This window comes from Antechinus flavipes, chromosome 3 (genome assembly GCF_016432865.1).
Source record: "Antechinus flavipes isolate AdamAnt ecotype Samford, QLD, Australia chromosome 3, AdamAnt_v2, whole genome shotgun sequence".
NCBI lineage: Eukaryota > Metazoa > Chordata > Mammalia > Dasyuromorphia > Dasyuridae > Antechinus > Antechinus flavipes.
The window spans coordinates 360,775,442-360,797,367 of NC_067400.1; the positions used below are offsets into that span (position 1 = coordinate 360,775,442).

At 33.3% G+C, this 21,926-nt stretch overlaps 1 protein-coding gene across 1 annotated transcript in view; it reads right to left on the bottom strand.

Moving 5' to 3' along the window:
• Nucleotides 1-4,570: 4,570 nt before the first annotated feature.
• The window catches only part of LOC127557242 (DNA annealing helicase and endonuclease ZRANB3-like), a 62,518-nt gene continuing 45,162 nt past the window's right edge, over nt 4,571-21,926 (bottom strand). Inside the window, exons 4-7 of the mRNA XM_051990634.1 lie at nt 20,264-20,495; nt 11,201-11,286; nt 6,310-6,481; nt 4,571-4,794 (exon numbers count right to left, since the gene is read on the bottom strand). Of these exons, the coding sequence (XP_051846594.1) occupies nt 4,606-4,794; nt 6,310-6,481; nt 11,201-11,286; nt 20,264-20,495 (679 nt within the window). The 3' untranslated portion in view covers nt 4,571-4,605. The remainder of the gene's footprint in view (nt 4,795-6,309; nt 6,482-11,200; nt 11,287-20,263; nt 20,496-21,926) is intronic.

Consider the following 21,926-nt stretch of genomic DNA (forward strand, 5'->3'; position numbering starts at 1 on the left):
GCCTTGTCTAGGGTCCCATGGCTAGGAAATGTCTAAAGCCAGATTTGAATTTGGATCTTCTTGACTCCAGGTCCACTATTCTATCCACTGTGCCTCCATATTGCCTCAAATCTTCAAAATATGTCTGAATGACCTGATCATTTATGGGAAATTCCTCTTTCATTTGGGGTCTTTTGTTGCCATCTTCTCTGATAGTAACACTATCTAACTAGGGAACACAACATTAGGGAACACAAATCTTTCTGTTTTATACCTTACTTGATATTAATAGATTATGTTAAGAAAATTATATCTGTTGATGAATTTGTTAAATAACCTTTTATTACTATATATATATAGGATACATCATGGAAGAAAGCAGTAAAAGTAACATCCTGTAGTACCAAATGAAATGTTTTTTTTAATGAGTATCAAAGAATGAGCACAATGAGAGCTCGTATTCTTGGTACCTTTCAGTCAATTCTATATGTTTTGACAATTGGAAAATAAATGGTTACTGATATGAAAGTCACTTTTAGTCAACTATTTATATATATATACAATAACAATTTATCTGAGCAAAAATGTAAAACACCACCAAATTAGAAGAGTTAAGAAGAAGACAATGGTATGCAATTAAAAACAAGTCCATTGTGACCTATAAACAAGCTATTAATTAACACTAAAAAGAGGCAGCACAATACAATGGAGAGAGAGTCATATTTGAAGAGCTCAAGTCTTGATTGACAAATACTATCTATGTGATACTGGCCAAATTATTAAACCTATAAGCTTTCAGGCAAAATCTCTGAGACTCCAAGTTACAGGTGCCAATCAGTATCAGTGAAAATTTTCTATTCTAGAAATTTCCTTTGCTAATAATAGCATGTGTTGAGACAAAATCAAAATGTTTGTAAAAAATTAATAAAGAAACAGATACTGACAGAAATGATCACCATTTCCTAATTAAGTTACCCAAATTACCAAAAAAAAAAAAAAAAAAAAAAAAAAAAAGAATCTAAAGGAGCCTCTAAACTTTCTCAGCCAACACTTGAATTCCTTGTAACAAAGAAATGGAAAGTCGGGGCAAAGATGGTTCAGACTACCTACTTGTTTCCAAATCTTACAATGGAAGACGGCAAATAATTAAAAGGAATATTGCCTAAGAAAATGGCAAAAAAGAAACAGAATTGAAAACAAATCTTAAGGTCTAGTTTGTGAGTCAAATAAGGTTTTTCATCTCAAAGTATTTATTAAAAAAAAATGTGTGTGAGGAAGATATACAAATATAAGTAGAATAACATATCAATGTCATTATAAGAATGTATTTTCATCAAGAGAGTGAGAGGGAATCTAACATCTCAGATTAAAGTTACATATGAAAAGCAGTTATGTTAAAGTAACATATGAAAAGTAGAAGTGGTATTTAGGAAAATGAAATTGGGAAGAAGGGTAGACCAAGCTGAGAACAAAGCAAGGAATGCCACAGTGGAGTTAGTAACATAACTCAGGAAGTACTGAAGAGTGTTTTTACAAGATTTGAGAAAGCAGAAAAAAAAAAAAAAAAAGGATGACATTAATACCATCAAAAAAATCGACAGAGAGAATGCCTGTACTTTCTCATCTTTATATAAATGATTTATACCTATATATAGGCTTTCAAACTCTCTAGAATCACAACTAATGAAGATACAGAAAAGAAAGTTCTTGCTACCATAGTTCTTGGCAAAGGATTCAACATTAGAAATTGTTGGAATTTTATCAGTGGAAATGACATTTTAGAAAATGTATTACCATCTTTTTTGTTGCTGTATCCTATGGATTATGGGTAACTCATAGCTAACACCTTCTGTATGTATTGGCTTCCTCAATGGATTATAATCTTAGGACTTAATTTGTATCCCTAGTGCTTAGCACAGTATTTTGCACAAAGTAAACTGCATAAATACTTTTTCATTCATTCATACCTTTATTCACCTATCCATATATTCATTTAAATGATTTTCTACAACAAATTATATTCTTTACGTTTTGACAACTCAAGTGAAAAATTCAGAAAATATAAAATATTGCTACAGCTATCATTTTTTAATCTCAAGGAAATATTTGACTTGGTAAAGCAAAATTCAGTCTTATAAAAATACTTTCCCAACTAGAAACCTCATAGATAGATATATAGATTGATGGACAGATGAATGGCAGATAGATTAATGATAGACATACACATATATAAATACATATACCATATATGTGTGTGTGTATATATGTTAAGATCACACTCCCAAAATAAGCCTATTCAATGACAGGTTTATTTATTAATACCAAGAGAAATACAGAATAGGGAGGTGTATACTTGTCAGTTTTTCCATTGCTGTAGATTCTTCTTGAGCAAAGTCCAAATGAAAGAGGTCTTCTGGTTAATCAAGAGATCAGTCTATCAATCAATATGAACAAAATCATATGGATAGAAATGCCCATTGTTCTAACTATGACAAGCACCCTTGTAAGGATAGTTCATTGAGTAAGTCAATCACTACAAAATATGAAAAGGGCACAGTAGATGAATGATAAGCTTGCTCTAGAATTGGTAAAAAAAAGAAAAAAAAAGAGCAGACAGGATTCAATTCAATCCAATGTTATGTTTTTAATGTTCCAAACTTTTTCCAAGGGGAAAGATCCATATTTTTGATGCAAATATCTTCTTAGTGATGTTCTTTGGTTGCAAATCTTTTATCATGATCATCTCTAAATAATTTAAATTTTAGCTGATGTAAAGGTCAATGAAGAGACCCATAGTTAAGCACAAGAAAACTGCAATATATTGATGATCTTCACTCAAATAAGTGGTTTCAGAGGTATCACTAAGAAAATATATGATGGAAAAAGAAAGTTGGTTGAACATCTCACATGAGTAAGAAATAACAGGTAGAGAAGTTAAGGGCTCTGCTAGTTGGTACCTTTGAAATATAAGGATCTAGAGGATGGATTTTTCACATAATGAGTATGATTTATGTAAATAAACTATGGAAGAACAAAAGGAGTGGGATGAGGAAAGGGAATGAAGATAGCTTGGGTCCTTTTTAAAATGATTAAATAGTAGCTGATAAAGAAGAAGACTCAGAGGACTTAACTGACTATGATTTGAAAGCAAAATTGAGTAGCCAAAAGAGCTTATATGATCTTTCACATTGGTATAGAATCTGTGATTTTATTTGCATAGGGAAACCTGAGTGAGGACACTCCTTTGACTAATGCTGATAAAAAACAGTTCTGCAACTTAGTCTCTGAGAGTTGTCTGGAGTATTGAGAGTTTTAGTCTTTGTAAATAGAGGCAAGATTAGAATATGAGTCAGGTTAGAATCAGATCTTCTTAACTCTGAGCTGGAAGTCTATGTGATCTTGGATTGAATTAAAAGAAACATAGAGGTCAGAACATGCTGAGTTATACTTCCATTGTGATCTGTAATGGTAAATCCATATCTGTCATAATATATGTCATTTTAAGTATTCTACCATAATAAAGAGAGACTGAAAAGTTAGACTCCATTCTGAAGGGGAGACCCATGTAATATATAAAACTTGAAATCATAATTTGTATACTGAATAATCAAAGGTATCAGAACTTATTACCTTGGAGAGTACATAAAAGTTGTTTTCAGCTACTTCAAAGATTGTCACATAGAAGAAAAATTAGAACTCTGCATAGTTAAGGTGAAGAAAAACTAGAATAAATAAATATAAATTATAAGGAAGACAGAATTCACCTCAAAACCAAAGAAGATATTGCCAACTAATAAGCTAAAAATTAAATGGGTTTCCCATATGAAGTAGTCATTACAAGTTGTATAATGTCCTCCTTGGGATTTTTATAAGAGGAATTAATACTTGGGTAAAAGTTATACAAGCTAAAATGACATCTTACACCTTTTCTATCACTGGATTTCTGTGACATTCTGTGATTTATTTAAAGTTATAAATTCTAGTATGAAGAGAAAAAAAAATCCCAATGTCCTAATGTAGAAGGCAGCCATGTGCAGTGCCATGGAATATGAGTCAGAAGACTTGGACTCAATTGCCAGCTTGACTCAATACTGTAATGACGCAGAAATCACTTCCCAACTCTCAATCTCACTTTTCTCATTTGTGAAAGAAGTGAGGACTAGATCAGAGATGTCAAACTCAAGGCCAGCAAAACAACTAAGTGAACCTCAAACCACATTAACATGTAATTGGGAAATGATTAACAAAATAAATAAAAATAAGATGCAACAAAGATACTATTCATTTGTGGTTTTCTATTATAGGGCTGGACCAGCTGATCTCTAATCTCAGGTAACTGCAGGCCTATGACTGTATTTTATAATCACAACTTGTAGATTTACAATAAAAAATTGAGAAGGTATATGAATACACATAAAGAAATATATCTCTCTATATGAAACTGAAGACAAAGAAGGGCTACTTATAAATAAATATAAAATAAAAACACCAGAATGGAAGATAATAGGGTTTGTGTAAGGTTCAGCATGAATGGATGGGAAAAGCTAATACATAGGGGTGAAGTGAACCAGAAGAATGATGTAGGGGGCAGTCTTAAAAATAAGATGTTAAATTAATAAAATCATTTTAAAAAATCTTTATTAAGAAGAAAATAGAATTACACAGAAATTTAAATAATACCTTAGCAATAGCTGTTTGTTTAAACATACGGGTCATCAACCCCATGGCTTGAAAAAAGTGGCTACCCGTCTCAGTGGAACCTGAATGTGGAGCCCTGATTAATTTTTCCCACTCTTCAAAGCTAGCATTTAATTCCTATGTGGGAGGAAAGAACAATGTTTAGAAATACAGCATAAAGGGCAGAACAATTAATGTAACTGTGAATCATGTCCTACTTTTTTCTGCTACAGAAAGGTACGCAGAGAAGAGAAAATTCCCAAAGATACCAGCCTGCTCATACAAAAACGTCAATGCAGAGGTAGGTCAGTCACATGTTCCTACCAATTATAGAAACCAATGACAAGCTGTGGGTGAAAATAAAGCACTTTGCTAACATCATAAATCAAACACAAAGAGCTTTCTCTTAAGGAGAAACAATTTGCAAAGCAAGAAGAAAAAAAATCTAATTATATAAGGAAGGAGGGCACAGAAAAAATATATGATAATGAGTTACTTTTACAGCAAGACAGTTTTATTTAAACAAGCATAAAGACTTGAGGAATGTTACCTATTTTTTTTTAAATGCAGTAGATTCAGATATTGACTTTCTTCAGTTGTATTTTTTTTTTTTTACAGAGTTGGAATAACTGAATATAAAGTCACTTTATTCTTATTTTAAAAAGAATGTTGGAAAAATGTTTGGCATAAATCTACCGAGATTGGAAGATGATGCAGTTTCTGTCAAAATGCCTCTTATGTAAGCACAGATATAAGCAGATTTAATGATATGAAAACTAAATTCTTCAGATGTAAGTGCATATGAGGTTCCAGTGTAATTTATTTTTGGTTTTCTAGTGTGATGATTAGCACATTTCAGAGGGTGATAGAGCTAAAAGCAGATTTCTGGGATAGAACTATACCCAAATTATACAAATAGATAGTGGGCCACTCTGTCCTCAAAAATCTCCAGAGAAGACTCCACAACCACCATAAATAATTAATTTTAGTGTTTCATAAATGCTTTGAGAAAATAAATCTTTCCATAATGTTAAAGATAAATATTTCTCGCTAGAATGTTAGTTATTTCATTCTGTCATCAGAGGAAAAATAAAGATTATTTATCACTATTTATACAATGATTTCCCACATGTTAAAAGCTGTAATTATGGGTTGTTTTTTTTCAGTCTTTGTGTATCAAAAGACACAAAAACAGCTAATTTTCCTTAATTTAATACTCTTTAAACTCATATGGCCTTGAAACATTTCTGAGTATGACAAAATTCAGGAACACTGGCCCAGAGAGCATAGAATACACCAGGATAAAGTTTAGAGATGAATATTTTAGAGTAAAATGGTAGATTTCAGCCCAGAGTTACATATGAAAAAATTCAGCATGAAATATTTTTAGAACACACAACTTCATGTTTAATAATTTAGTGTTTCAATGATAATTACAATATTGAAATATTCTCATGAAGCATCTATTCACTTTGAATAGCAGGATTCTACTATACAATGTAGTCTGGGAAATAATGCCCTAACTAATCCCAAGTTGCTTCAGGTAAGCAACTTTTTATATCAGCAAATTTTTTTTAAATGCATGTTTTGCAATAACTACTATTTTTAGAAATAACTTTGGAAATTATTTCTAAACAAGTAAGGAATCCTCACCTTAGCTGCTACAGATGGAAGATCAAATGGAATACGTTGTCTAAGTTTAGGGGGTAGTTGTGTTAAAACTTCAGTTTTTAATCTCCTTATCATTATATTACTTAATAGCTGATGAAGTTCATTTAGGTTTGATGCACCTCTGCAGTCCCATTGAGCTCTTTTACCAAAATACCTGAAAAACATGAAGGAAGCATATCTTAAAGAACTGATTTAAAGTAGAGTTATTTTCATAATGAAGGGCTAAAATTTCTTCACAACTATCTCAATGCAATCTAGTTACAAGTAATCTCATCCTTCTCAATGCTATGTCAAATATTTATATTTTACTAGTTATAAGGAAACAAGAGTTGTCAATTCTCCTTCTGAATTAGCTCTCATATAAGTCCTTATCCCTTTCCCTGTCATTGTCCTGATCCTAAATAAAGCCTGAACTGCTACCATGGCTTTCAAATTCTGCTTTGATCCATTAAACACAAAGCTACTATAGTCTACAAATCTAATAATTTTACTCCATTGCTCAAAAACTGAGAAAAATGTCTTCTTCTGTTAACCAAATCTCTCTGTAACTTGGATCTAAGTGAACTTTCCAGATGTATTTCACATGCCTCCTTCTAATACTAGCTAAACTGGACTTTTCGCTATCTTGTGAATCAGTGCTCCATTTTCTCATTATGCTGCTTTTGCTTAGACCTTAAATGTTCTTTTTCTTTCTACAGCACTAAAATCATCCACCTTAACATCCTATACAATAACTTCAAGATTATGTGTTAATCAATTATGATAGACTTAGCTCTTCTTAGCAACATAGTGATCCAAGACTATTCTAATAGACTTGACATGGAAAATGCCATCTATATCTATAGATATAGATGGAGACTGAATGAGGATCAAAGAATACTATTTTTTCCTATTTGTTTGGTTTTTCTTCCTTGTGGTTTTTCCCTTTTGTTCAGATTTTTCTTTCACAACATGACTAATAACAGAAATGTTTTAAATAATTGTACATATATAACATATCAAATTGCTTGCTATCTTGAATGAGGGGAGATAAAGAATGGAGGCAGAAAAGAAAATTTGGAATTCAAGCTCTTGCAAAAATGAATGTTGAAAACTACATAAAATTGAAAAAAATATATTATCGAGAAGGGAAAAAAAAAGACCCAGCTTAAATACTAGCTTTTCCATGGAGACCTATATAATCCCTCCATCCTCTATAAACCTGGTAGTGATCTTTTCTTCATTTGTACCTTTACAAATCCTTAATACACAGGTCCCTGCCCTTCAGTTTAAGAATGTTTTGTTACATGTACTATTTTTAAAAATAAGGTTTGTTTGTTTACTTTGCTTCTTATATGCCCACATTTTATTCAATGTTCCTTTGTGGACAGGGAGAGCATTAATTATTATGTGGCTTGCTCAAAGCAAGTGGTCATTGCATGTGTGTTCAGTGTCTATTGGCTTTAGGAAAAAATTTTTCAGCTCACTTCAGCTAAGTGTAGTATACAAAGTAAATATAACCAAAGAATGAGGGTGAAAATCCATGCTGATTCTCCATTAATTACTTTTTATGAGGAGACCATTGTTCTAGGCCAAGGTGAAGATAAAAAGTCTGGAGCAATCAATCAATAAACATTTATTTAGAATCTATTACGTGGGGGCAGCTAGGTGGTGCAGTGGATACACTAACCCTGAAGTTAGGAGGACTTGAGTTTAAATGTAGCCTCAGAAACTTAACACTTTCTAGCTGTGTGACCCTGGGCAAATCACTTAACCCCAATTACCTCAGCAAAAAAAAAAAAAAAAAAAAAGAACCTATTATGTGCTAAGTTCTGTGTTTGGTACTGAACACATCCAGAGTAAAAAAATGGAATAGTCTTTGCACTCAAGGGGCTGACGTGCTATTGGGGAGACAATATACATATGTAAATATTTCCAATTCAGTATGTTTAATATAGGCAATTAATGATGTGAGACTGGAGGGGGGGGGAAGAAGCGGAAGAATGAGAAAAGAAGTTAAGATTAGATGATTATATTTGAGAATCAACTGCAGAAGGAAAATTGAGCCCAAGGAAGCTAAAATCACTAAGTGAAATGCTGTAAAGAGAGAGAAAGAGGAAGTCTCACAGACCATCCACAGTTAGTGGAACAATAAGATAGATAAGAAGGAATAATAAGATAAGTATACTATGTTATCAGCTATTAATATAATGATCAGGAGTGAAAAATACCATAAAAATCTAGAAAGAGCATACAGGAAAAGAGGGTGATCAATAACGATAAACAGATATAAGAGGATGAAAATGATGAGCACTGAGAAAAAGCTATTGGTTTATCAATTAAAAGACAATTGGTAACTTTGGAAAGAATAGTTTTAGATGAATATTAAGATTGAGATATATAGAACTAAGCCATCTTGGACTAGAATAAACTTGGACCTTACTTTTTAAAATTTTTAAAGGGGCTTTCTCCTTGCCTTTCTGTGTATATAATAATTGATTACTTTCCTCAATCTGCCAAGTAGAATATACTCCAAAGTATAACCTCTTCAAGGGCAATTCAGTGGAAGTTATTAATAAATGTTTGCTGAGGGAATAAGGTAGAATTTGTTTAGCTAACTTAACAGGATTCTTTGAGGTATAAATAAGGAGAAAATTTAAGAGATTTACTTAAGCTTTCTCAAACCCTCTTCACAGGATTCCATACCAAAAATTAAAATAATGATTTAGTCACAATGAGACTGAGGAGGAGGTTTCCCTGTCATGGATATGTAACTATGCTACACACAGGAAACATGATAGGGATAAATGATACTTCAATGAAAGGAGAAATTTAATGCTCAACTCCTCAGAAAGCATTGGAAGGTTCAATCTTATTTAACATTTTAATAAATGATATGGAGGAGGGAATGTGCAAATTATGAGATGACACTAAATTCTTCCAAGTAGCAAAGAGCAAAAACAATAGAGATAAATGATAGAAAAAAGTCATATCTTTAATGTGAACGTGGGAAGAAAAGTGGCATATGAATTATAATTTAAGAAGAATCATGATGTTTATAAAATGAAGGGCTCAGAGCTATCAATTAGAAAGTGGAAAATAAACTTGAGAGTCTTTGTAGACCAGCTTTTTTTTTTTTTTTTAAAGCTTTATATTTTTCAAAACACATGCAAAGATAATTTTCAAAATTCACCCTTGCAAATCTTGTGTTGCATATTTTTCTCTCTCTCTGCCTCCCTCCTCCTCTAGACAACAAGCAATCCAAAATAGGTCAAATGTGTAATTCTTATAAATATATTTCCACATTTTTCATGCTGCACAAGAAAAATCAGATCAAAAAAGAAAAAAAAAATTGGGAAAAAAACAAGCAAGCAAACAACAACAATAATAACAACAACAAAGATGAAAATATTATGCTGTGATCCACATTCAGTCCCCACAGTCTTCTCTCTGGGTGCAGGTAGCTATCTATATAACAAGTCTATTGGAATTGGCCTGAATCACCTCATTGTTGAAAAGAGTTATATTTACCACAGTTGAGCATCACATAATAACTTTATTATTGCTGTGTACAATACTCTTTTTAATCTATTCACTTCACATAGCATTAGTTCATGTAAGTCTCTCCAGCCTTTTATGAAATCATCCTGTAGATCATTTCTTATAGAACAATAATATTCCATGACATTCATATATCATTAACTTATTTAGCCATTCCCCAACTGATGGCCATCCATTCAGTTTCCAGTTCTTTGCCACTACAAAAAGGACTATTACAAACATTTTTGTACATGTAGAAGACCAGTGATTCTTAAAATGTGAATTGTGATTCCCTGGAGGGCCTTAGAGGGCAAAATTTTTTTTAAAATAAAGCTAAGACATTATTTGCCTATGTAAATACTCATTTTTCAAACTATGAATATGTGAGGCAATATTTCTTCATATGTTTCAAAGCACAAAATGATTGACAGCAAAAGCAAAAAAGATTTACCTGTCTTTTATTAAACTAGACATTAAAAGACTGAGATATATGATTGTTGATTTTTGCACTTCAGAGTTTTGGAATTACGTAGCACTAAAATAACACACTAAATAACCCTCACTATTTTGTGTGTGTGTGTGTGTGTGTGTGTGTGTGTGTGTGTGTGTGTGTGTGTGTGTGTGATGTGTATGGATGTGTTTTTAAGTTTAAAGAAGGATTAATTATTATATTGGCCAAATTAAAACTAATTTGAATTTATCGTTGCAAGCTGATTTCACTAAACAGAATCAATTCAGCATCCAGAGAAAGTAATTTAATATAAGTCAGTCCATAACTACTTAAATTGAAATTATAGAACTATAATCTCTTGATATAGTCAGCAATAGAAAAAGGCCAAAGCTGGAATACAGGTAATAGGAACTGTTACCACTCTTTATTTGCTTTATTCTTCTGGGATGTTAAGAAAACTCCTTAAGAATGATCAACATTTTTGGACTGTGAAAGTCATTAAGTTTATTATTATACTTTGAGGGGAACCAGACTTAACTTATTTTGACTTATTCCATTTGTTTTAGGAAATACTAATCCAAATTTTTAAGATCTCTCAGAGTTAAAACCTAGATCTAACCCATATTCATCACCTTATATATGAAATTGATGAAACTGTAATTTATTGCATCATTCAATAACAATAGGAACATCATTGATAAATATGCTCAATTTATGATCCTAGAGCAGCTGTATAACTGTATAACTATAAACCTAGAGCAGCTGAATGTATTTGTGCATATGATATGTATAGGTATAAACAATGTAAAAATACATTATGTGAGAGAGGGAGAGGGGTGTGTGTGTGTAGTGTGTGTGTGTATGTGTTTGTGTGTGTGTAAGAGAATGTTTAGGAATACATACCTGATATGAGCATTACAGTATCTTTTTGCATATTCAGTCCATGTTCCAAATTGTTTTGGAAAGAGTGCATCAATCTGCATGAAAAGCTAAAAATAACAAAAATACTTTCATAATGCATATGTTTTTAATTGAATCTGAATTATTTTAAGCAAGTTACAGTATTTTAAAATATCTTCAAACACAAAAGTTTTTTCTTCATCAACTCAAAATGGCATTTTAATAGCAGCCTATCAACAACCATTTCTAGAGATATAGATAAGGATAAAAGGAAATCTCCCTACCTTCAATAAACTTACATGCAATTAGGCAAGGGGCAGGGTTTAGAAGAGGGAAGGTTGGGAGAAGTGTGTGTATGTGTGTGTGTGTGTGTGTGTGTGTGTGTGTGTGTGTGTGAGAGAGAGAGAGAGAGAGAGAGAGATGAATACATATGTAGGACATACACAGAACAAATACAGGGCAATTTCAGGAAAATGCTTTAAGAGCTAAGGAATATTAAGAACAGCCTCCTTTAAAGACATTAGCACCAGGATTGGGCTTTGAAGGAAGCTAGGTAAGGATGCTAAAATGTAGAGGTGTGAAGGGAATACATATTGGGCATGGGAAGCAATCTGCGCAAATGTATGGATGCTAGAGATGGAATGTTGTGTGAGAAAAATATCAAGAAAACTAGTTTTACTGGACCATAGAGCACAAGGAGAGAAATGTGTAAAGTTTGGAAAAGCAGGCTGGAAGCAAAATATAAAATGTTTTCAGTATCAAAGGAGTTTGTATTTGATATTAGAAATAATAGGGAGCCAGAGGAGTTTACTGAGGGGAGTGACATGGTAAAAATTGCATTTTAGGAAGATCACTTTAGTAGCTATACGGAGGACCTGAGACATGATATTGCAATAACCGAAGCAAGAGGTAATGAGACCCAGATTCAGGGTAGGAGCTCCAAGAGCTGTGAGTAGGAAAAAAAAAAAAGGAGATTAAAAACAAACAATTTGAAAGTCAAAACAAATAGATGAGACAATTGACTGAATATCTAAAATTAGGTTGAGATGGGAGTTGCTGAGAGAATTAGATGGTTTCTCTGGGCAACTGAAAGCACTATAGCGTCCTCAACAGAAATAGAAATATTAGAAAGATGCATGTGTTTGAGGAAAAAGAAATTGAATTTGGTTTTAGTCATCAAGATCCAGACAGAGAAATATCTTGGCAAAGTAAATGCCAAAGAAAAAGGTGGCCAGAAGAGAGGTCTGGAATTATTGATCCTAAGATGGTTTCTGTTTCTGTTTCTTCTTGCTCTTGTGCTTCTTCCTTCTCCTCCTCCTCCTCCTTAAAGATTTTTTTTTAATTTTAAAACTATAAGCATAAATAATTTTCAACACTCACTCTTGCAAAACCTTGTGTTCCAAATTTTCTTCCCTCCCTTCCCTCCACACCATTCCCCTAGGCGGCAAGCAATCCAATATATGTTAAACATGTGCAACTTTTCTATCTTTCTTTTTTTCCAATGGCAATTCTTTTTTTTTTTTCTTTTTAATAACTTTTTATTGATAGATCTCATGCCAGGGTAATTTTTTTACAACATTATGCCTTGCATTCACTTCTGTTCTGATTTTTCCCCTCCCTCCCTCCACCCCCTCCTCCAGTTGGCAAGCAATCCTTTATATGTTGAATAGGTTGCAGTATATCCTGGATACAATATACATGTGCAGAACCGAACAGTTTTCTTGTTGCACAGGGAGAATTGAACTCAGAAGGTATAAATAACCCAGGAAGAAAAACAAGAATGCAAGCAGTTTATATTCATCTCCCAATGTTCTTTCTTTGGGTGTAGCTGCTTCTGCCCATATCTTTGATCAATTGAAACTGAATTAGCTCTCTTTATCGAAGAGATCCACTTCCATCAGAATACATCCTCAAACAGTATCATTGTTGAGGTATATAATGATCTCCTGGTTCTGCTCATTTCATTTAGCATCAGTTCATGTAAGTCTCTCCAAGCCTCTCTGTATTCATCCTGCTGGTCATTCCTTACAGAACAATAATATTCCATAACGTCCATATACCACAATTTACTCAACCATTCTCCAATTGATGGCATCCATTCATTTTCCAGCCTCTAGCCACGACAAACAGGGCTGCCACAAACATTTTGGCACATACAGGTCCCTTTCCCTTCTTTAGTATCTCTTTGGGGTATAAGCCCAGTAGAAAAACTGCTGGATCAAAGGGTATGCACAGTTTGATAACTTTTTGAGCATAGTTCCAAATTGCTCTCCAGAATGGCTGGATGTGTTCACTATTCCACCAACAATGTATCAGTGAACCTGCTTTCCCACATCCCCTCCAATATTCCGCATTATCTTTCCCTGTCACTCTAGCCAATCTGACAGGTGTGTAGTGGTATCTCAGTTGTCTTAATTTGCATTTCTCTGATTAATAATGATTTGGAGCATATTTTCATATGTCTATAAATAGTTTCAATTTCTTCATCTGAGAATTGTCTGTCCATATCCTTTGACCATTTATCAACTGGAGAATGATTTGATTTCTTATAGATTAGAGTCAATTCTCTATATATTTTGGAAATGAGGGCTTTATCTGAACCTTTGATTGTAAAAATGTTTTCCCAGTTTATTGTTTCCCTTCTAATCTTGTCTGCATTTGTTTTGTTTGTACAAAAATTTTTCAATTTGATATAATCAAAATTTTCTATTTTGTGGTCAATAGTGATCTCTAGTTCTTCTTTGGTCATAAATTCCTCCCTCTTCCACTGGTGTGAGAGGTAAACTATCCTATGCTCTTCTAATTTATTTATAATCTCATTCTTTATGCCTAGGTCATGAACCCATTTTGACCTTATCTTGGTGTACGGTGTTAAGTGTGGGTCAATGCCTAGTTTCTGCTATACTAATTTCCAATTTTCCCAGCAATTTTTGTCAAATCATGTGCAACTTTTCTATACATATTTCCACAAATAGCATGCTGCCCAAGAAAAATCAGATCAAAAAGGAAAAAAAAAATGCAAGCAAACAACAACAAAAAAGAGAGTAAAAATATTATGTTGTGATTCATACTCAGTCCTCACAGTCCCTTCTCTGGTTGCAGATGGCCCTCTTCATCACAAGATCATTGGAACTGGTCTGAATCCTCTCATTGTTGATGAGAGTCATGTCCATCAGAATTGATCATTGTATAATCTTCTTGTTGCCGTGTACAATGATTTCCTGGTTTTGCTCACTTCACTTAGCATCAGTTCATGTTAAGTCTCTTCAGGTCTCTCTGAGATCATCCTGCTGATCATTTCTTATAGAACAATAATATTCCCTAACATTCATATGCCATAACTTATTCAGCCATGTTCCAATTGATGGGCATTCACTGAGTTTCCAGCTTCTTACCACTACAAAAAGGACTGCCACAAACATTTTTGCACATGTGGGTCCCTTACCCTCCTTTAAGATCTCTTTGGGATATAAGCCCAGTATGCACAGCTTGATAGCCCTTTGAGCATAGTTCCATATTGCTTTTCAGAATGATTGTATTAATTCACAACTCCACCAGCAATATATTAGTGTCCTAGTTTTCCCTAAGATGTTTTCTTAAGGTAACAGAACTGTTGCTAGAAGTTCTGGTCCCATAGGTGAAGGATCTAAGGGCTAATGTGAGAACTAAAAGATCTAGTATTTAAGGCATAGGTGCTACTTTTGGCCCTGGTAGACAGATACTTAGGTCTGAGGCTCAAGTCCTAAATTGAATCCAAAATCAAAAGGTAAGATATGTTGACACTTTGGTTTGGGATCAATTCTATCAATAAAGTCGTCTTTTTTTCTGTTCACAGAGCTAATTTTTAGTTTTGAAATAGCTGCTATAGATCCCAGGGTAGTAGATTGTCGGTAAAAGGAGAAAAGTAAAGGAAGACATTATTACTGAATTTGCAGATAATAACTAACTTGAGCCAGAAGCTCATCTATTCCTCGAAGACACTCTTTAGACATATATGGTCTGCAGAAGGGGAAAGTGCCCAAAGGTCTCTACCAATGACCTTCCAGCGAGCTACAGAAATTTCAACAATAAGCAGCAAGCTAAAGAAAATACCATCTTTTCCACAGCAAACTTTTGTAAAAGACCTTAGGAGTCTGAAAGCTTTCAGTCTGTCCCTTTTCTTGTCATCCACTGTCATCCCAAACTCAATTATGTTCCAAAGTTCTTACCTTTCCCTTGATTCCCATTTAAGATATACATTAGCTTCTGGTTCCAGGTACCTTATATAGCAATAACAGCGCGGTTTTAACAGTCACTGATATCTGAAAAAATCTTTGATCCATGTAATCCTGACATGAATTATAATATGAATTATAATTCATACTTATATCTTATGACATTACTATCTTACTTCAGAATTAGGGTCAAACAAAATTTTTTCAATCAACAAGCCAATTCACTTTCTTTCACAGATTAACTTATCCTAATATATGAGAAATGGAAACTAAAATGACTAGCTTTATGTTTTTAAAATTTAGTTTCATGAAGTGTGAAGAATACTCCACTAAAAATTAAGAGAAAAGTGTTTTTAGCACTAAGAAATTCTTATGACAACACCAAAAAGTTTTATTCCTACAACTAGAACTATAGAAAATGTTTTTCATTTATAGTGAACACTCAATAGATATCTTTAGATATTCCAAACATGTAAATAGTGCTCTATAGCATTATATTCTTGGGAAAATCTTGGTTTATATTCATTGTTTTGGCTGATCTATATAGAAATGAAACTTTCAGCAAAATAGAATGTTTCAATAAAGAAATCTCCAAGTATTTATAGGATGAGCAACAACTGTAAAACTTTCCTTTAATAGTTTGGTTTTATGATACATTACAAAATATATACTTATGTTCAAATATTTTGCATGCTATTTCCATTAGAATGGAGCTTAGCAATATATCTATATATGGTATATAATGTCATTAATACCTACTTGGTTACTGATTCACTCACAAATGCTCTATGTAGATGATTCCCAAATCTATGAAATCCCACTCTCCCTAGATTCCAATGATCTATCAACAACTTTAAGTATCTCAAATTCAACATGAACAAAACAGAACTCATTATCTTTACTCTTTAATCAATCAACAAATATATATTAATGACTTACTGTGTTCTAAGAACCATGAAAAGCACTGAAGAAACAAAGAAAAAAGAAGAAAAAAGTTCTAGTCTTCAAAGAATTTAAATTTTAATGGAAAAGCCAACATGTATATGAATTATTATATACAGGAAATATATTAAAAGATTACAAAGCAAAAACTAAAGTGGAGGGAGTATTGATATATGATGTTTTATTTGCAGATGATTGTGTAATCAATGCAGCTTGCAAAGGTGAGATGCAACAAAGTATGACTCAATTCTTTGCTGCTAGTGCTAATTTTGGACTAACAACTAACACCAAGAAAACACATGTATATCATCAGCCAGCATATCATTCATATATGGGACCATCAGTTACAGCAAATGGAGAAGTTTTGAATGCTGTGGGCAAATTCACTTACCTTGGCAAGATACTTTCCAGGGTTGTACATATTGATAATCCATTCATTGGGACAGCTAGCTCAGTGTTTGGAAGGCTCCAAAGGAAGGTGTGCGAGAGGAGTGCTATTAGACTGATTGCCAAACCAAAGGTCTACAGAACCATTGTGCTGACCTCACTGTTGTATGCCTGTGAAACCTGGACAGCATACCAGTGCCATGCCAGGAAACTGAATCACTCCCCTTTGAATTGTCTTAAGAAAATTCTGAAAATCACCTGGTAGGATAAGATACCAAACACAGAGATCTTTTCTAGAATTAAACTGCCAAGCATTCCAACTCTAGTGAAGAGAGCATAACTCCATTACATTGCCCTCATTGTTTGAAATATATGCTTGCCAAAGAGACTTTTTATTGAGAATTCATACACGACACAATGTGATCTGAAAAAGTGATAAAGACACTTTTAAGGTATCTCTTAAGAACTTGAAAAATGTATGATATGGAAGACACTGGCACAGGATTGCCCAGCATGGCATGTTCTCATAAGAGAAAGTGCTTGAATTAGCACAGAAGGAACACGAGATACGCAAAGTTAGAGAAGCCATCCCAAATGTTCACAGGAACTATCTGTGTCCAACCTATGGCAGAGCATTCCAAGCTCATACTGGTCTGATCAGCACACAGTCAAACACACTAACTTGAGTCTAATATAGTGACATAATTTTGGTCCTCTTTGAAAAAGAAGAACAACCAACCAACCAACTAATCAACCAAGAAGATGAAATGGAGCTTTAGAGGGGAAGGACGCATTCAACAAACAGACCAGTACACAGTGGGTGGGGCTTACTCTAAGTCTTTTTTTGGCTGAGGCAATTGGGGTTAAGTGACTTGCCCAGGGTCACACAGCTAGGAAGTGTTAAGTGCCTAAGGACAGATTTGAACTCAGGTCCTTGTAATATTCTCTCTAAAATGTAATGTTTTCTGTTGAGGTTTCTTGGGGTTTCTGGAGGCAGCCTTCATTTCAGTTCAGTAATCACCACACGAGTACAGGCAGGGGTTAAAGTCCAAATCCTTTATTGTCTCCTTCAAAGTCTTATCTCCTTCACTTGGGGCTCAGCTACTTTTCTGGAGGCCTTCCGGAGTCTTGGTTTTAGTGGAGAAGCAAAGGAAGAGAGCCTACACCGCTTCTCTGTCTTCCCTAGTTCTAATTCTGGCTGAGTTTGTCCGAGCTTATATGTCCTCTAATCAAAATTGTTAATTTTGTAGAACTATAATAAGTACTAAGTACATGTACTGAACTAGAGAACTATTAAGCACCATGCTAAACAACCATTGTCTCTATCACCTTGGTAGCATTTTGTTTCAAGTCCTGGCCCATAACAGATCCTCCTGAATTCAGAGCTGGTGCTCTATCCATTGCACCTCCTAGCTGCCCTTGATCTAAGTTTTTATAGAAGCCAGGGATTCTAAGCAGTAAACTGTGGAGGAAGAGTATTCCACACATGAGAAAAATTTACTGCAAAGGCATGGAACCAGAGAGCATCAAACACTGTGTGTGAAGAACATCACAGAAATCTACAGAATGCATGGGAGTTCTATAAAAAAGACTGAAAGAGAGGAAGAGGTCAATTTGCAAAGTACTTTAAATAGAGGTAAGAAGGAGCAATTAGAGTTGGGAGGGAAAGCAGGGTTGAAGGGGAGTTATTGGCAGACATACTGTCAGGATAATCACTTCAGCATCTATAAGATAAATAGATAAGAGTGAAAAGACTTGATAAGGAAATCTGAACTAGTGACAACCACATGAGTGGAAAGAAATTGTGGTAGAAAAAAATGGTCAAAGTTTGGCCATAATTTCCTATGTAGATTGAACAACAATGAGGAGTCAAGGACAATACTGAAATTGTGATCCTGGATAAATGGCAGGATGACAAAGTTCACAAGTTAAGTAAAATCCAGATGTCATAATTTTTTTTTTTTTTTGGCGGGGGGTAAATAAAGGGAAAGGAAGCAGAGTGGACAATGAATTCTGTCTTTAGATATGTTGAAGTCGTGGTATCTAACTGATAGCAAGTTTGAAATTTCCAACAGACAATTGGTGATATTGTAGATCGAGAGAGACACAGACAGATAGTATGTGAGTGTTTTGGAAGATTAGCTAAGATGTGCAGACAGGATGTTTATACACACAAAAACACATAAGCCCACATGCATGTGTGTGTGTGTGTGTGTGTGTGTGTGTGTGTGTGTGTATGTTAAGCACCATTTCTTTTACATGTGCTATTCTGAGATACTAGGGCTGGATAGATATGTCTTGGAATCATCAGCACAAAGATGATAACTGAATTCATAGGAAGAGATGAGATAATCAAGTGAAAAATATATAGAAAAAAAAGAGAAGTGAGCCTAATACAAAACTTTGGTTTTGAGGTATGACAGGAATGAAATCCAGCAAAGGAGACTGACAAGGAGTCGGTCAGAGAAGAGAACCAAGGGGGCCGTCATGAAAATCCAGTGAAAGTATGCAATAGGAAAAATGCCGAAGTTCTTGTATTCCTCTAAATTTTTTTTAAAACACATCTGTTATTGACATAACCATTGTTCTAGTCACCCGGCTTGATTCTAATCAACCATATTAGAGTATTATTAATCTCCCTGCTTCCATAATGTTAAATCTCTAAAATATTTCTATACAGTTGCTATAATAATCTTCCTAAAACACAGGTAGGGCATTACCACGTCACTTTTCTGCTCAAAAAATTTTAATAGCTCACTATTATTTCTATAATAAAAAATTCCTCTAGTCTAGTACTTAGGGTGCTTAATAAAATGGCTCCAAATTTCCAGCATATTTTTTCCACTCATGTTCCAGGTAAAGTAGAATACTTATTACTTCTCAAACGCAACACTCCACCCCCACCCCCCTTCTCTATCCCTTCACATATACTAAATAGTGTCTAGAATGCATTTTCTTCCCCTTAAAATCTTTAATGTGCTTCACATTTAAAATAAGATACCACTTCTTCTATGTGGTAATGTGCTGGTTTACTGGTAATTTCTCCTTCCATAAATTATTCTGCATGTTATCTGTGTATATAAAACCCATTTTCCTCCTGCCCAATCCCAATTCCTTCCTTTACCTTACCCTATCTGTAGAATGTATGCTCCCTGAAGACAAATACTATTTAAAAAAATAAACAAATAAAAAAAACTTTTGTTATTGTTGGATCCTCAGTGATTAGATACAATGCTTTAAGGAAAGTAGATATAATAACTGTCCTTTGTATCTATTGTGTAGGTCTATGTGTCAAATCTGTTCAAGAATGTTCACTATAGGATACTTTTTAATAAGTATTAGCTCTTGAGCAAAAGAACTGAGGAATTCTCTCCAGGTATTTAAGGTATCTAAATTTGAAAACAGATGTTACAGAAACAGTAGATCAGTGATTCAATTAATTTTCCTGAACAACCACCATCATCACCACCACTCACACACACTCACATACATGCCCCCACACACAGAAGACGATTTTTAATACCTCTTCAGGTCTTCCCAAAGCTGGAGTCCCTGTAAGAAGAATGGCTCTTCTAGAATTTTGTACTATTGGCAACAAAATCTTGCTTCGGGATGCATTTCTGGACTTCATGTAGTGTGACTCATCTATTATAACAACTTTAAAGTTTTGTTTGTATAGAGTGTCTATTAGAAGCTTTGCATCTGTGGTTAACAGACCGTAACCTAGAACTGTCACTTTGCTGGTCGATATTCTCCTAGATAAGAAAATAAAAGTTTTTTTTTTTTTAAAAGTCAGTTACCAATTTATCATGAAAAATATAACCATTGTTGGAAGGAAGAGAAAAAGAAAAGATAATAAATAAGAGGTTATAAGACTTTTTCTTTTTATAAGACTTTTTCTAAAAAAAAAAAAATTACGAAGATTTTGTGTATCCTTAGCCTAAGAAAAAGGAGTTTAAAATGGGAAGTTTAATATATAGTTTAAGATCTGAAAAGTAATGACATTCAATGAGTGAAATTCATATAATATAAAAATTATTTCTGAGAAATATTTTAATCTATTAATTTAATCACATGCATAAAATGCACTTATTAATTAATAATGACAATAAAAATTCACTTCTATTTCATTTTTCTTCTATTAAGAAAACAGAAAAAGACTAACTGTATAGATGATGGCTAACTGATGGATATTACATTAGCATTTTCTTTATGAATAACAGTGAAAATTAACAATATACAGTATTATTTAGTACTCTGGTTTCTAATAGTCAAAGTAGAATACATCATTGTCAATGGCAACAAGGCATTCAGGATTTTTGAGTTCTGATTGGCTATAGTAAAAGGATTTGTGATTGTCTCTTTCTACTTAGGAAACAAAACACAGAAGAAATTTTAAATAATAACTTCAAATATGATGACGACAAGTCTAGATGGAGGTAATTTACATGTGAATCAAAGTAAAAAAATAATTTATATGTGAATCAAATAAAAGCAGGTAATTTACATGTGAATTAAATAAAATTATCTTTTCTTTAAGCATTATAGTACATAATCACATCATTATATGACCAAAATATGACTAAGAAGAAAAAGACATTGAGATGTGTTTAAAAATGAAAATAATTTATGTTCGTTAGAAATAATCAAAGTTCTCTAGATCTTTATGAATTCTACACTTTTTCAATTCTTAGTACCAATTTTTAAAAATTGGTAACTAATTATACAGAAAACAGCAGTGTATTAAATTTGTTTTTAAATCTGAAATTTTCCCCATACTCCTTCAGCTTTGTAGATAACTTTAAAAACTCTTTGGTTTAATAATGAAATGTATATAATCATTGTTAAATTTCAAGTAACTTTCTATATTTCTACAACTCTTTAGTTATTATCTCTTTTTAAATATTCTCCAAGTAAGTATATAAGTTTGGGAATGGCATAAACTTCCATACAGGTCCTGGAAATGTATTCATTGCATGGGTGTTAAGCCAGATTATTCACAAACTTAATATAAGTAGATGAAAAAGAAAATTATAAAATTTTGCTATAAAATTAAATAAAATAACCGTTAAAATTCTAGAAATATTTGTAAGCATTACTAAATAAATAATTAAATTAACTATATATGTCTATCAAAAGTTCCTAAATAAAATTCTCATTCCTTAATTTCTCTGCTTATATTACCA